The sequence below is a fragment of the Callospermophilus lateralis genome, chromosome 4 (genome assembly GCF_048772815.1).
Source record: "Callospermophilus lateralis isolate mCalLat2 chromosome 4, mCalLat2.hap1, whole genome shotgun sequence".
Classification (NCBI taxonomy): domain Eukaryota; kingdom Metazoa; phylum Chordata; class Mammalia; order Rodentia; family Sciuridae; genus Callospermophilus; species Callospermophilus lateralis.
The window spans coordinates 77502063-77518732 of record NC_135308.1 but is presented as its reverse complement, the minus strand read 5'-3'; the positions used below and the strand labels follow the sequence as shown (position 1 = coordinate 77518732).

Here is a 16670-nt window from a genome sequence, read left to right as displayed (position 1 = left end):
TCCAGTTTCCAGGGTTTTCTCCTCATCCAGAGGCATGAAACACAAAAATATGGAAACCGAAAGCAAACCCACCACAGTGCTAGTGAGACTGGCAGGCTCAGCCCAGAGGGCAGAGACCTGTAGCAGGAGTGTGGACCAAGAGAAAGGTCAGGATGAGTGATTTGGACACCTTAGGCTTACCTATTCCCCTGTGTCTGAAGATCACTTCCTTGATTGCATGATACCTGAGCTTGAAAGGATATTTAGATACATCTTATCCTTTCTCTAAAAGCTGATTTCAGAAGATTAAAACTGGCCCTTTTTATTTCATCTTGGAAGGAGAGAGGTTCTCTGAAGTAAAAATAAATAAATAAATAAAAATTTAAAAAAAAACATTTTAGAAAAGTTAAAAAAGCATTTTAAAATCTTAAAGCCTTCATCAGTTTAACTTATTTTGTTTATGTTCCTCTTAATTTGGTTCCCTAGTTCCTCTCTTTTGAAATTTTCCTTCTCTCAGAGCCAAAACTTGTCAGTTAGTAAATCATTCTGATAATTTGCTTGAATAACTGGTTTCAAAGTTCCTCCCAGGGCGGGCTTTCGGTTTCACAATGCTCTTCAGTTCCTGCTCTGAGCAGCTGTGCTCCACCAGCATACTGTCTTCAACAAGAGATCACTAGAGATCTCCTCTCCTGTCTGAGCACCAAGATGACAGCTGCAGAGGCTTCAGTGGAAATGTTAAAGACAGACCTTAGATTCACGGATGGCCTGGAGAAAGCAGGACCTGGTAAAGTAATAGATGACATTTGAAAAATACGAAAGGGGATATTTTTACTCTCCAGCCTCCAAATCACAAAGGGAACTGAACTTCAGGCATGTTAGTACTTTACAGACTCCATAGAAGGTGATAGGTTGCAGGGGGGACAGGGTGGGTGGGAGGATAGATATAGAATTGTTACATTAGTTAGTGTATCCATGGTATATGTTACTTAAATATTTCTGAAGCAAGATATATGAAGAGTGAAGTTGATTACAAGAGGAGGAGGAAACTGTTCCTTGTGTTCAGATCTCTAGTACTCACGTTTGCCTATGTCTCTGGCAATTTACACACTATCAAGTCACACTGTGACTTTCAGTAATATGCTCTTTATATCCCAGGGTGATGGCAGACTCCAATGCCAATGACTGTAATACACTTACCAAGACAATTTACCCTGCGAAAGCTGGGACATTAAGTTTGCTGATCCTTTGTAATTAAAGAGAAATGTAGGGATTTCTGGGTGAGGGAGGGAATCTGAACTGTTTCACCAGCAAATCCTTTGTCATTTTCACTTTATGGTAAAATATATGAGATGTTATAGAGAAACAAGGGCAACATAATGGATACTTCTATTGCAGTCCAGAAAAAGGGAAGTGAACCTAGCAAAAAATGAAGTAAAATACCTGTTTTTCTAAAAGAAGAAAATGAACTAAACATATGTAGTCTCTTCCCTCCTCTTAGTTTATTAGTTTATTTTCTTCTTTTGTTTGAGTGCACAGGATTTTGGATTTCCTGGAAAATGAGGTGGGTTCAAACTTAACAAAAAAGAAAATTCTTGAGGAATATTAATGTTTATCAGCTAAGCCCATAAGTGTTTCCATAAGTAGAACTAAGTATTTCATCAACCATCAAATTGGTCAAATATTGACCAGTATTAACTATTTCAAATGTGAAACTTATGTTTCTAAATACAAATGTTACAAAATTGCTACTAATTTGTAATTTCCCCATTACTAAAACTTAACTGCTTTTACAAGCTAAGTAAGTTGTTTGGATCATAAAACTATAAAGTTAAAATTAAACCAGTAATATGGTTCATTTTTTCCCCTCTGTTTTCTAACTAAGAATTTGAAGATTATCAGGTACAAAGTATCTCTTGGAAATAGATAAGAAAAGTACACAGTATAAGGAAGGTAAAAGAAAAATAAATATTTACAATTACTATGCATTAATTAAAAGTAAAAATTCAATGTCAAATATGAACATCAAATGGAATAAATGTCAAGTATTATAAATAATTATCTCTCCAGCTGTTAGTAATATGTAAGAAAGTTCTAGTGTTGAGTCCTATTGGATATTTGAAATATCTGGTAGAAGACATTTTAGGTACCTGTTTTTTAGCATTACCCTCAAAGTCTCCTGCTTTTTGACTTTTAGCTTTTTTATTGATCCATAATAATTATATGCACTTATAAGGTACACTGTGTTGTTTAATTCTTGTATACATTGGTAATAATAAAGTCAGCACAATTAGCATATCCATCACTTTAAACTTCTGTGTTCTTTGTGATGAATATATTAAAAGTTCTCTCTTCTAGCTATTGAGCCATATACTGTGTTTTTGTTAACTATATCCCCTCTGCTATGCCATTGAACACCAGCAGTTCTTCCTCCTATCTGTAACACTAACACTGTACATTTTCCATCTTCTTCCCACCACTCTCCCCAGTCTCTGGTAAGAGACATGAGCATTTCAAAGTTATTGTAACATTATTCACAATAGCGCAGATATGGAATCAGCTTAAACATACATCAAGGGATGAACTGTTAAAGAAAATGTGACATATACACAATGGATTACTATACACCAACAAAAAGGATGAAATAATGTAATTGGTGACAACATAGAGGAACCTAGAAAACATTATTTTATGTGAAATGTCAGGCCCAGGAAGACAAACACTGCAAGACTTTGAACATATGTGTAATATCATGGAAGTTTTGTATTTTAAAATAATAGACTTTAAACTCTTTAGATTACAACCAAAGAAAAAGGATCATACAGGGACCAGATAGAAAAAAAATTAAGAGCCAGTATTACTTTCTTGGAGTTGGAGAGAATATTTAAACACAATGCAAAACCCAGCAGTCATAATCAACTCCATTCCTTTCAAATTTGAATGAGTTGCATTAAATTAATTCAAGGACTATGTGTGGGGGCGATGATGGGGTGAATAAGAGATGCATATGAAACAAGATTGCTTATATGTTGATAATTTTGAAAATTGTTGAAAAGGGAATAGATACGTAGGCACTTATTGTATTTTTTTCTTTTTGTATGTGCTTGAGGTTTTTTTATGTCAAAAAAGTAAGTAAAAAAAGCAAGAAGAGATACATTACAAGGAAAAGGAGAAGAGAAAGGAGGAACTTTTAGAAGACTAGTCAGAGGGGCAAGTTGGAGCTTTATGGAAATTCAAGGGAAATTTTTATACTATCCTAAAGACATGAAAAATATACGAAAATTAGGATGCACTGAGTTGTTAAGATACTTTTACTATAGAACTAAAAATAATGAATATTGAGATTTTTATGTCAACCTAAAATCCAAATGACATAACACTGTGCTTAAAATCAGATATCCTATATATCTTTGTCCTTGTGTATGGTTTAAGCTTAGGATCCCTGGTTTCTTTGGAGATGTTTGCAGAATGAGTATAATGTAATAGAGAAATGGAACTCATTAGGAACTTTTCTAAAAGCATAACTTATATTCAGTAAAACTTTTTTGGTGTATGGATTTTGAGTTTTGAAAAACACATATAATCATGAAGTCACTGTCACAATCAAGGTAAAGATCCATAACCCACTCCCAATCCCCTCAGGCCCCTTTAGAGACATTCCCCTCCTCTGCTCCCAGCCCTTACCAACTGCTGGTCTGTTTTCTATTTGCTTTTCCAGAATGTTACATAAACAGAATCCTGCAGTAGAGTCTGTAGTAATGCATTTGAGATTGATCCACACTATGGTATGGATGGATAGTTTGTCATCTACAAACAAATTTGGATTTAGAAAAGGAGAGACTTAATTCAAAAGGACCAACGATATAGGAATAATACTCTTATTTCAAAACATGCAGTGTCTCAAAAATCAAACAGGAAGAGGCGTTGGTTTTATAAAAAAGGTTAGAAAATGTTAGCAAAAAATATGTGAGTGAGAGAGCGAGAGAGCAGCTTTGTAGTAGAGGATAGGAAAGATAGCAGAATACAACAGTTACTATTATGGTATTATGTAAAAATGTGGATGTGTAACTGATGTGATTCTGCAATCTTTGTAATGTTTTGAATAACCAATAAAATAAATAAATAAATAAATAAATAAATAAATAAATAAAGATCATCCAAGTGAGCTTCTAAAGGATTTTGCACATTGCGGCTCTGGTGCTTGTTTAATCTCTTGAGCAAGTCTGACTTTAGGAGCCCCTGGGAAAGAAACTTGAAACTTGACACAGATTTGGTCAAGTCTGTACAAGGTTGTAATAAAGTGTTTGTTTTTTTTTTCTTTGCTTTGCTTTTTCTTACCGCACCCCCCCTTTATTTTTAACTTTTCCTCATTTTTTTCCCATAAATCCTGGTGATTTTTTTATCTCTCTGCAGCTGAAACATATTTGAAGCATTGCAAATTTTTCAGTTTTTAATGATTATCAATAAAATAATAAAACTTCAATAAATATTTATATATAGGTTTTTATGTAAAGTCAAGTTTTTTCCCCTTGTGTAGAATACCTAGGGGCAAGCTGCACAGGACAATAGCAAATGACTGTTTACCATTTTGCCTTTCTAAACACAGTAGAAGGACATTCCATTTGCATCTGTTCTTCACCAACACTTGCTGTTGTGACTTTGTTTAGTTTTGTTTGCCACTCTGAGAATCATATGGTGATTCTCAAAAGTCTTTCATCAAGCATTTCTCAAAAGTCTTAACATCAAGCATATTTTATGTGTTTATTTACCACTATGATATTGTCTTTATTGTTGTTACTTTGTAAGTCATGAAATCTAGAACTCTGATTTCTGCAAATTTGATCTTTTTTTTTCAAAATAATTTGGCTATTGGTTCTTTTACCTTTTCACATAATTAAAAAGTGACCTTCTTGATTTCTACGAAAAATAAAGTAAATCATGCTGAAGTGTTTACTGGAATTGCACTGGATTTATAAACCTGTTTGGAAATAGTTTGAATATTCCATCCATGAGTTGAATATTCCAATCTATGAACATCTTTTATTTCTTTATTGATTTAGATTTTCTTTGAGCTGTTTATTATTTTTGAATATAGTTTTTATTATACTGATTATGAACATATTTTGATAGGCTTACAATTAAGTATTTTATCTTAACTGGTGTCACTACAAATGGTACTGATTTTGTATTTTAATTTGCATTTGAAAATTGCTAGTATACGAAAATTGAAATAATTTTTAAAGATTGGCATTGTATCCTACAGTTTTGGATACAATGTAATAAATTTCATTTATTACATCTAATAGCATTTTGTTCGATTCCTTGACGTCATCGTCACAGACCAGGCTGAATGGGATACAGCTGCAGGGATAAAATGCTGCTCTTGCAGAGGGCCATGATGAGCATCATCAATCAGACACCCATGGTGCTGCAGGTGCGGGGCCTGATGAGCTCCCAGGTGCAGATGGGCGGCCACCCTACTGAGGTCCTATGCCTCCTGAACATGGTGCTGCCAGAGGCGGCCTGGCCAATCAGGAGTACAGGAGGTTGTGGGGGACCTGCAGGATGAGTGCAGCAAGTACAGCTCCTCAAGTCCATGGAGGTCCCCTGCCTACAGATGGTATCCAGGTGCCTGACTGCGGCAAGATCATGGTGGAGTTCACCCCTGTGGACTGCCAGAAAGCCATGGAGGACCTTCGCAAATTCGCCAATAGCGATGTTGTCACAAAATATTGTGACCCTGACTCTTACCACCAGCTAGACTTATGGTAGAGGTGGCCTGGGGAGGGTGGGGGCAGGGCTGGTTGGAGGCTTCTCTCCCCACCTGTCCTCCCTCCCCCCCCCCAAGATGATGGGCAGAGGTGTGACAGCGAAATGACAGCCTGACAGCCAGCAGCAACTGGAATGGCAGCAATTAAGTGTGGGGGGTGGAGGGTGGGAGGTTAGGGAAGGGAAGGGACTGAAGTGCACACAGGCCCACACAGACAAGCACCCCCACAGACACAGAGGGAGGGGGTTGGGATGGAGAGGGGCGCACAGCAGGGCAGGTAGGACCCCCAGGACCTCTCCCAAAATAGCGTCCCCCACCTTAGACCCCTTTCTCCTCCCCATGGTAGGATCACACTGTGTTTATATTTCATGGCCAAATTACTTTGGATTTTGTTGACTGGCCCTTAGTGCCCTGCCCTCTCCCCTTTGCAGGACCACAGCCCCCTCCTTCTGTTCCTCCCTGGGCCCAGCTCTGGTTTTCCTTGTTTCTTAGTTGGTTCTCTTTGGCCTTCTCCAACAGGCTCCCACCCCCACAATCCCCAGGCCCCTGTCCCTCTCTTCCTCTCTGGGGCAGTTTCATATTTGCTAAGACAAATTTGCTCATTAAATATTTTGTTGTATTTTTTTAAAATTAAAAAAAGTAAAAATTTTCTCATGTTTTTGCTGCATTTCTTGGGATGCTCCTATGTCTTCTCTTTTCTTATTCTGTTAAAATGCTACATTACATCCAGTCAAAATGGCAATTATCCAGAATACGAGTAACAATAAAAGTTGGCAAGGATGTGGGGAAAAGAGACAGTCCTGGTTGAACTGCAAACTGGTGCAACCACTCTGGAAAGTAGTATGGAGATTCCTCAGAAAACTTGGAATGGAACCACTATTTGACCCACTCCTTAGAATATATCCAAAGGACTTAAAATCATCATACTATAGTGTGAGGACACATCAATATTCAGAGCAGCTCAATTCTCAAAAGCTAAAGTATGAAACCAACCTAGGTGCCCTTCAACAGATGGATGGATAAAGAAAATATGGTATATTTAACACGAAGGAATATTACTCAGCCATAAAGAAGAATAAAAATATGGCATTTTCTGAAAAATGGATTGAACTGAGAACTTCCCAAAAACCAAAGGCCAAATGTTCTTTCTGATATAGAGATAACTCACAATAGATGATGGTGGGGAGTGTAAATTCATCATATTGTACAGAGAGGAATAGTGAGAAGGAAGGAGAGATGGAAAGGGGAAAGAGAGTAGAATGCATTTGCTATAACTTTCCTATGTTCATGATTGCTGTAACTCCACATCATGTACAACCACAACAGTGGGAAGTTCTACTCCATGTATATAGGATATGTCAAAATACATTCTACTGTCATGTATAACTAAAAAGAACAGATAAAAAATTTTAAAAGGAAGAAATTAGGCCATAAGTTGTTTTACTTAAAGGGCATGTGAAAAAAAAACACTTCTCTTTAAAATATAAATCTAGCCTTTTAAATAGAAAAAAAGATTAATTACTTTTTTTTTAATCTTGTAATGTATCCCTTAGTACTTCTAGCCAGATTATTTATTATGGAGGCAAATCTGGATTGTTTATATGTCTCTTCTTCTTCCTGATTTGTCATATACTTTCATTGCATCTTATTCCAATAATTGAAAAATCCTATAGAGAAAAAGTTCCATTTCCCTTGTCTTTAGCCCTCTGGATATTATTGATGGACAGGATCTTTTGTAGAAGAGACTTGCACTAGGAGAGTACAAACTAAACTTGGAGTTGATTCTGGAGTTGATTCTGTGGCTAATCAATTTTTTTCCTCCCTAAGAGTTTCATGAGATTGTATTTGGTATTTATGTTTTGCAGGTAAAAGTCTTCAAGGAAAATTTCTAGCAGTTATATGTCCTGTAACTCCTATCAAAAGTTATTTGTGCTTTTTCATTATCTCAGTCCTATTTGCAAGTGTCATTGCACTTTCCATTATTTTGTCAGGTAAGTTACTTTTCCTCCAAACTATGCAATATCTTGTACACATTTATATTTCCAATAAATGTTTATTTAATTTTGAGCTCTGTTATGTGTCAGGCACTGTATAAAGTACTTGAGGTATATCAGTAAATAAAACACACAAAAAAACAATTCCTGCTGTCTTCAAAGTTAATTTCTAGCAGGTGGATACAGGTAAGACTAAATAAGGGCAAGAGTGGAATAGGTTGTAATATTTGTAGGGTAGCAATGTGATCTTCTTTGGGAAGGTATTTAGCAACATTTTGAAGGGGATGGAAAAGTCATGGTTTCCTGTGGAACTCTTCCAGACAGAAAAATGTAAAGCGAAGCCCTAAGACTTTGGGAGTGTGCTGTAGATAAAGCCGAATAAGAATGGAGAAGAGTAATATAATAGGGGAAGGTACAGCATCCCCCCATTACCTGTGGTTTCAGTTACACCTGGTCAACTGCTTTCCAAAAATATTAAGTGGAAAATTATCAAATTGACTGTCATGGTATCTGTGTTCTACTAATCCTTATTTTACTTAATAATGCCCCTAAAGCACAAAAATAGTAATATTGGCAATTTGAACATACCTAAGAGAAGCCATAAAGGCTGTATTTTAAGTAAAAAGATCAAACTTTACCAGTGGTTGCATGTATGTATAGAAAAAAACCTAGTATATATAGGATTTAATATTATCCATAGTTGCAGACATCCACTGGGGACTTGGAATATATCCTCCATGGATAGCAGGAGTCTTCCAAGCTATTTAAAAACTGGCTTTTATTCCAAATGCAACAGAAAGAGAGAAGTGGCAGCATTAAACTTTAATGGCTGAATAATTGACTTCCATACTGAGAATACACTGTTAGGGGACCAGGATAAAAGCAGGAAGACTTGTCAGGAAAATCTTGTAGAAATCAACTTGAAAGAGGATGGCTTAGGCCTGATGATAACAGTGGAGGTGTGGGCAACATAGATATTTTAGAGGTTGAAACAACAGTATTTCATATGAGATTGGATATAGAGTCTTGAGAAAAGAAAGGTCGACAATAATTTTAAGCATTTTCTTTTGAGCTGTAGAAAGAACATAATTGTAATTCACTGATATGAGCAAAGATATGGGTGTAGAAATTCCATTTATGTGACTAATTCCTGAAATTTCCCAATTAGACTTTTCATTCCTTTAAAGAAAAAAGTGAGGTGTCTACTTGAAATATTCTCAGGTAGAGGCATATCCTTTGACCTTAAGTATTTATACCTTATACTTAAGCAGATTGAGAATACAGGAAAGTGAGGGGAACTCCAAATGTATGAATATCATGTTGAGCAAAATAAGCCAATCCCAGAAAACCAAAGACTGAATGTTTTCTCTAATATGAGGATATAATTCACAATAAGGCAGGGGGCACTAGAGAAGAATAGAGTTACCTTAGATTAGGTAGAGGGAAGTGAAGAGAGGGGAAGGGAGGGAATGTGGGTATAGGAAAGATAGTAGAATGGACAGTCATTATTACTTTATGTATATATGTGACTGCATGACCAATGTGATTCTACAACATGTACACCCAGAAAAATGAGAAATTATATCCCATCTATATATGATATATCAAAGTGCATAAATGCCTTCAATTGTCATGTGTACCTAATTAAAACAAATAAAAAATTAATTTAAAAAATTCATCCTTTATACATACAGGCAATAGGTCACCAGCTTTGCTTGGGATATGTTAAAGGATTGCTCAGGTAGAGATGATTTAACACAAGAAAATATATGATTTTGGTTTATAAATTGTTTTTCAAATTATTGTTGTTCCTACAACTTATACTATTATACTATCTTTTTTTTTTTTTTTTTTTTGATGGGGAAGATTGAACTAAGGTCTAAACCACTGAGCCACATCCCCAGACCTTTTAATATTTTTATTTAGAGACAGGGTCTCAATAAGTTACTTAGGGCCTTGATAAGTTGCAAAGGCTGACTTTCAACTCACAGTCCTCCTGCCTCAGCCTCCAAAGCCATCCTACAACTTCTAAAACATGACCTAAAATAATTTGAAAAACTACATATTACCTGACATTTTTCATCAGATATTTAAATAGTTGTAAATGATGTAACTTCTAGCACATCGTAAATGTTGGCGTATTAAAATTCATCTTTATATTGTCCTTTTAAATATATCTGTTGGAATATAAATTTTGTCATGATTTGAAACACACCATTATCTATTTTTTTTTTTTTTTTTTTGTATAAAGATCAACCATGGGTCTGGGAGTGTAACTCAGTAGTAGAGTGATTGTCTAGCTTACATGAAGACTTGGGATTGATTCCCCCACCATAAAATGAATGAATGAATGAGTGAATGAATGTATTAGTGAATAATTAAAAATTGATAATAAAAAAATACATGAACCAAAACTTTCTTAATCTTAGAAAAGTCTAGTTGGTTTGTTTTTTTCAAAAGTATTTCTCTTCTAGAATTTTATCATAATGTGAGAATGTCTTTGTATTTTTAAAAGTTTATTTCTTCATGTTTAATATTTTTCATTCACTTAATATGTATATATACATTGAAATTTCATTTTTTAAAAATCATATGATAAATTACTGGGTGAGGTGGTGCATGCCTGTAATCTCAGATGCTCGGGAGGTTGAGACAAGAGAATTGCGAGTTCAAAGCCAGCCTCAACAACAGCAAGGTACTAAGCAACTCTGTGAGACCCTGTCTCTAAATAAAATACAAAATAGGGCTGGGGATGAGGTTCAGTGGTCAAGTGCCCCTGAGTTCAATCCCCACTACCAAAAAAAAAAAAAAAAAAAATCATATGATAAGCCTTTTTAAAAATAAATTTTCCAGATTATTTAGAATTATAACTTTAATAACCATTTAATATAAATTTTGATAATTATCAAAAGAAAATGTAATTTATATATTTAAAAATTTGTGATTTAATTCATATTCTGCTCTCAATAATTTGCCATAATGTAATATTATGTATAGCTCAAAATATGAATATGTATTAGTTGGGGAATATAACAAAAAAAGTATACTAATTCTTCTCTAAATACCTGCACATAGTGTACTTAATTCTGATATTTGCCCACCATATTAATTAAATTAAATGATGTATAAAACCTCAGAAACTTTTCCATTAAGAAAACTAATTCTCTGATGAAATTTTTTTCTATGAACATGAGAGTTGTCTAATCTACTAACCCCTCCCCCAAGATTTAATTGGAATAGCAGTTAGTATATAATTTTAGTTTTTGTTAATAAAAACATATATTAAACATTTTATATGAAGAAATAAGAAGAGAATTGACTATCATTGGAGTAAAAATTTCATAAAACTATTATTATGAAAAACATATTATTTCATGAAATTAGCCTTAAATAGCTCAATTAATAATGCACAAGTCTAAAAACGTCAGATAAATGTTTTGCCAAAAGTTTTATTTATTGTCACCTAAAATACTTAACAGTCTCTGAAAAATAATTGTTATATTAAAATATATCAGTGATACTGATCTTACAGCTATTTGCTTTTATCCTATTACCTAGTGACCCCTTCTAGGGATAAGAATTAAGAATAATTGTAAAGAATTGCCTACTATTAAATCTAAGAGAAAATAAGTTTTGATATTTGATAGCTCTTACCTGATCTCTTTTTGTTTTGTTTTCACTAAACATTCCAAAAAACAATGCATAATTTTTAGACATTAAGGGAGGGAGAAGGTAGAGCTATGGAATGAAAGTATCTGTTCTTCCAATAAGATGTACCCTGAAATCTTGTTGGTTTCAAGACATCTAACAATGGCCAATGGCCAAAATATTTTCACCTGCACAAGCAGTGGAATTTGGGTTTCCTCCGCGTGGAGTGGGCTGGCTGGGGCATAAAGCTAAGAAAAGAAGGCGGTGGAAAAAACCACAATACATAGAAAGTAATTTTAGAAAGCGGGGGTGGGATGGCTTCTTGACATTAAGGGCAGAGTTTCCACACTGGGAAGAGACAGAGCAAGAGCTGAGAGCCCGCCTTTGGTTTATTTGTATGGGGTAAACATCAAAGGTTTTTTTCCATAGAATGTTCTTCTGCCAAATAAGGTATGAAGTGGGCTGTCCAGCCCCAATGGGTTGTGCCTAATTCTGGAGCTACCAGAGGCAGTCCACTAGTAGAGAGAGGGCAGAGATCTCAAGTCTAAACGTTAGAATGCAAGGATTATTCCCAAGGGCAGACCTAGGTCCCCCATGGCTTGGTACCAAGTAAAAGACCACTCAAGTAGCTTCATGGGTGGTGTACCACATTTACATACATTTAACAGAACACACACACACACACACACACACACAGACACACACACAAAATCAGAAAATTTTGGAAATCCTAGACTGTACTTTTGGTAATAAAAACAGTATTTTGAACAGTGTCAAACTTTGTGTACTGGAAGCTTTGCATCCCTGAAGAAATGCATAATAGTAAAATCCAGGACAAGGAATGAATTTTCATTTCTGTTGTAAAAAGCTGGGAGGATGACCCCAGAAATGGGAGCAGATTCCCAACTTGAAGGTCACTGGACAGATGATGATTACACTTGGGATAAGACTTGATGATAAGTCAGGAAAGCAACAATCCATATGCATACTTCAAAATAGACCATGGGATTGTAAACAGAAAAAAAGTAAATAAAAGAGATGAAAAAGTTGACTTATTGTCATTCCTTTTGGTTGTCTCAATTTTAGCAAAAAAGACAGAGCCAATAGTAGAGAAACTTGTGTTTGCTACCTGCCCAAAAGATTGGATTGGATTTGGAAACAAGTGTTTTTATTTTTCTGAAGACATAGGGAATTGGACATTCAGCCAGACTTTTTGTGCTTCCTTAGCATCCAATCTTGCTCAGTTTGAAAGCCAGGAGGAACTGGTAAGAAACGTTTTTGGATCACTTTTTTCTTTAGAATTCTTTGCTCTCTGAGTGGTTTAGACTGCATAAAGTTAAAGCTGAAATATGAGAAAGGATCCCATCTCAGACAGAACTTGGGGCATGAGATACATATTAGTGTATACCATTTCTTAAAGATATATTCTTGGCCTGGAACTCTGCAAGTCATTTCAGATACATTGATATACTAACCTGCAAGATTAGATATACTGTTCTTTTACTCAGAAGTATGCTAACCATATAACTTGTCATCTTCATTGACACATTGTTGGATATTGAAGGTGGGCACTAAAAACATTGTGCTGGAATGACAGCTATAGGCTGTGACTTTCCCAAATTTGAATATATGGTCATTTATGGAGAAATATAGGATCACAGATATTAGATGACTTAACTGAGAATTGAGAACTGGTCTAACTTGGAAGTCTATGTTTCTCAATTATATCATGCTGCCACCTCTAAAACAGAAGTCTCTAGAGAAGATAAAATCAAGATCTTTCTGAAAAACAGAAACATGTTTTCACTTTCTGTGTTTTATAACAGAATTTTCTGAAAAGATATAAAGGGCTTTCTGATCATTGGATTGGCCTTAACAGAGAATCATCACATCACGTTTGGAGGTGGACAGACAACACTGAATATAAAGCTTTGTAAGTTTTCAGATTTCTTTTTCTTCCATTGAATTCATGTGTGGTTATGTGTGTAACTTGTGAATGGGATGAGAAAGGTATTCACAAGGAAAGTGAATTGCACTAACAGATAAGAAATTTGAATCCTGGACTCAGCAGTAGACAGTGTGCTGAGAATGCTCAAGGCCCTAGATTCAATCCCCATTAAATTCCACACTCCCTAAAAATGTTAATATTTTTATGCTCTTCCATTGAGTACCTGTTCTTTGGAAAGAACATCCCTAACTGTGATTTCACTTGACATCTTTAGCAGTATGACAGCATCCCACATAGTTCTTGCTTTCTCACGCACTGATTTAGAGCTTTGCTGATAAACAGAGAGGGCTGTAATATCCTAGGAAGCCAGTGTCGAAGGACTGATATCTGTAAGACTCTCAAGTCCACTCTTTTCACTGCTGCATCCATTCATAAGAGCAAAGTTTCCAGAGAAACATGGGGAATATCTTCTAATGTTTTATTATCAGAAGGAAATCAGTGCATAAATCCACTTGAAGGATTAATAATTTTAATGGATACTTGGTAACTGTAGGCAGGTGGGACATGGCTAGAGGAAGTAGATACATTGACATACTAACCTGAAACATTGGATACACTGTTCTCCTTCTAATCAGAAATACAGTAATCAGATAATTTGTCATCCACAATGGCATGTGTTGTATATTAAAAGTGGGCATTAAAAGCACTGTGCTGGAATGACAGGCCTAGGCTGAGACTTTCCCAAAGTTGTATATATGGCACACACTTGGGGGTGTGCCCTTGGGGACTCTACCTAGTTCTTGGCCCCTTCCCCTATGCCTGCCTCTGCTCCCTGAGTGTCATGAGCTGAGCAATTTACCTCTGCCATGCCCTTCTACCATGATGCTCTTCCTCACATCAGGCCCAAAGCAACAGACCTAGCTGACCATGAACTGCAACCTCTGAAACAATAAGAAGTCCTACCTCCTTTAATTTGTTGTTTGAACTATGAACATTTCAGTGGTGGTGTTTTGAAAGTAATCATTACATTGGAATGGGTAAAATATAGGGGCACAATCACTTTCATCAAAAAAATTAAATTCTCTTAGGAATTTAGTACTAAGTTATTTTTTAAAAATTTCATCCATTTATGAAACAATTGGAGAAAAGACAAAAAACAAAAAACAACAACAAAAAAAAACTTCAGGGACGTCCACCAGTGGCAAAAGTTTGGAGACAGCAGCAAGCATCAGTTAAATACCTAATCAATAACATAAGTGGGTTTGATAATAGATAAATGATAAACTTGTGTTACTCAAGCAAAGACCCTGAGAATGTAAAGGAAACTAAATGCAGAAATAATGTAAACTACCAATGACTGACACATTTCTCTTGTTCACATTCAAAAAATGGAGGGTTGATGCTTCTCTATTATAGTAGAGAAGCAAATGTGGATGTTCAACCTATGAATATTTAATATTTTTGTGTCTGGTTTTAGGTTTTCCATCAGAGGAGATGGCGAATGTGCCTACCTGAATGATAATGGAATCAGCAGTGCCAGGCAGTACACAGATAGGAAATGGATTTGTAGCAAGCCAAATAGCTATTTCCACAAGTGCCAAATCATGTCAAGTTCTTTAAAATAAAGCAGGATGGAGGTATGTTTTGTAACTTGTTATATACAGTTGCTGCTCTATTTTTGTTTTCACTTAGCACTAGGAACATGCATTCGCAAATTTATTGACAACAACAAAGTGGCAAATTATACTTGCCCTGTCATAGTACAGGGATTTGGAAGGGTATGATTCTAAATTAGATAGGTGTTTTGGTATGAGTTCATAACTTATATTTTGAACCTTGAATATAATCAATATCAGTGAACTCTACTTCTATGAACTGATATTAAACTTTTCTTATATAGTCACTACTTGCTTTGAATGTATGTGACAATAAAAATGAGTAGACAACTGAAATTATGCAAATTATTTAATAGTCAATGAAAAATTATAATTGGCTTGAGACCTTTAACATTTTCTTAAATCCATTCAAAATTTTCTTAATAATAAATCATTATTATAATTATTATTTTTGGGTGTGTGGATTGGGGATTGAACCCAGGGCCTTGTACATGTAAGGCAAGCACTCTACCAACTGAGCTATATCCCCAGCCCTAAATGAAAATTTAATAAGTACTAAAATTAATATTTATTATATATTCTAAAATATTACAAGCAGTGACAAAGTGTTTTTTACACTTTGATTTTCAATGTTCATATTAGCATAATAAGTAAATGCTATACTACATTTATAAACAAATATCATTTTATTTTACCCTTGAATTGAAAATCTTGGTTGAATTTAAAATCAAACGACAGACAATTACTTGAACTCTTCATTCACTGGATACCTAATTTCAAAATGGTTTATTTATTATTCAGTTTTGAAAACCAAATATGCTACACTGTACTGATGAGTCCCAAAAAGGATGAAATAACAAGTTATAATTCATCCCTTCCATCTTTCCTACTTTATTGATATATTGATTTCAACTTATAATTCTTTTTAAATTTAAATATCTTTATATAGAAGCTAAAGGGGAAAAAAGAATTAAAGAAAAACAGGATCTCATAAAAATAGAAGTGAGACAAATAAAGGAAGAGGATTGAGGGGGGTGAGGGGAGGGTATGGGGAAGGACTAGGGAATTAAATCAACCAAATATGCTATATTCACGTAATTCTTTCACTGTAGCTCTAATAAAGATTTATTGGCTTAATTGGTTTACAATTTATTTTATTTCGGGTTTCATAATCTAATGCATAATGTATTTCTCTATCCCCAGAGACTAGCACAGCATGTAAATACAGATGTGTTCAAAGCATACCTGTGGAATGAAGCAGTGTCTTCATGACTATGAGATTCTGTCTTATTGGCTTAGTTTCAGGTATTTTTCTCACAAAAATAAAGTTAATTTCCAAAAAAAAAAAAAAGAAGAAAGAAAAGATAAGCAGATTTTATATTGATAAATAGTGTGGGACTAACTCACAAATGAAATTTGAATAAAATTATGATACTTACTGACCTAGTATTCTTTTTAAAACTAGTTTCTAAACATTATTTGCCACCTATGATCTTGGTAAATTGTGTAGCCCTCTACCAGAGTTTCTTCATATGAAAACTCAATATACTAATTTCAGCGCCACTGGTGAGTTATAAGACTCAAATAAAATTGTGCATGGAACTTTCTTGCTAATCTGTATACCTGACTTATGTTAACTTTTTGATAAAACTGTTCTTTCATTATTGCTCAGTGGAAATAAAAGTAAAACTAACATCAAAAGTTCAACCTTCAAAATG

The 16670-nt window shown here is 34.9% G+C and overlaps 1 protein-coding gene across 1 annotated transcript; it reads left to right on the top strand.

Annotated features, from left to right (window-relative positions):
• Window positions 1-638: 638 nt before the first annotated feature.
• On the top strand, window positions 639-16316 carry LOC143396690 (C-type lectin domain family 2 member E-like). Its single transcript, XM_076852638.1, has 6 exons — window positions 639-763; window positions 7612-7737; window positions 12475-12653; window positions 13215-13321; window positions 14814-14973; window positions 16156-16316. The coding sequence occupies exons 1-5, from the start codon at window positions 685-687 to the stop codon at window positions 14959-14961; spliced, it is 639 nt and encodes a 212-aa protein (XP_076708753.1). The 5' UTR covers window positions 639-684; the 3' UTR covers window positions 14962-14973; window positions 16156-16316.
• The last annotated feature ends 354 nt before the right edge of the window (window positions 16317-16670 follow it).

What these genes read in the sequence shown, in the direction of transcription:
- LOC143396690 (XM_076852638.1), top strand. Translation starts at nt 685, where the DNA reads ATGACAGCTGCAGAGGCTTCAGTGGAAATGTTAAAGACAGACCTTAGA. An exon ending in CCTGGAGAAAGCAGGACCTG is followed by an intron (nt 764 to 7,611) that starts GTAAAGTAATAG and finishes TATGTTTTGCAG; the next exon opens with GTAAAAGTCTTCAAGGAAAA. An exon ending in TTGAAAGCCAGGAGGAACTG is followed by an intron (nt 12,654 to 13,214) that starts GTAAGAAACGTT and finishes GTTTTATAACAG; the next exon opens with AATTTTCTGAAAAGATATAA.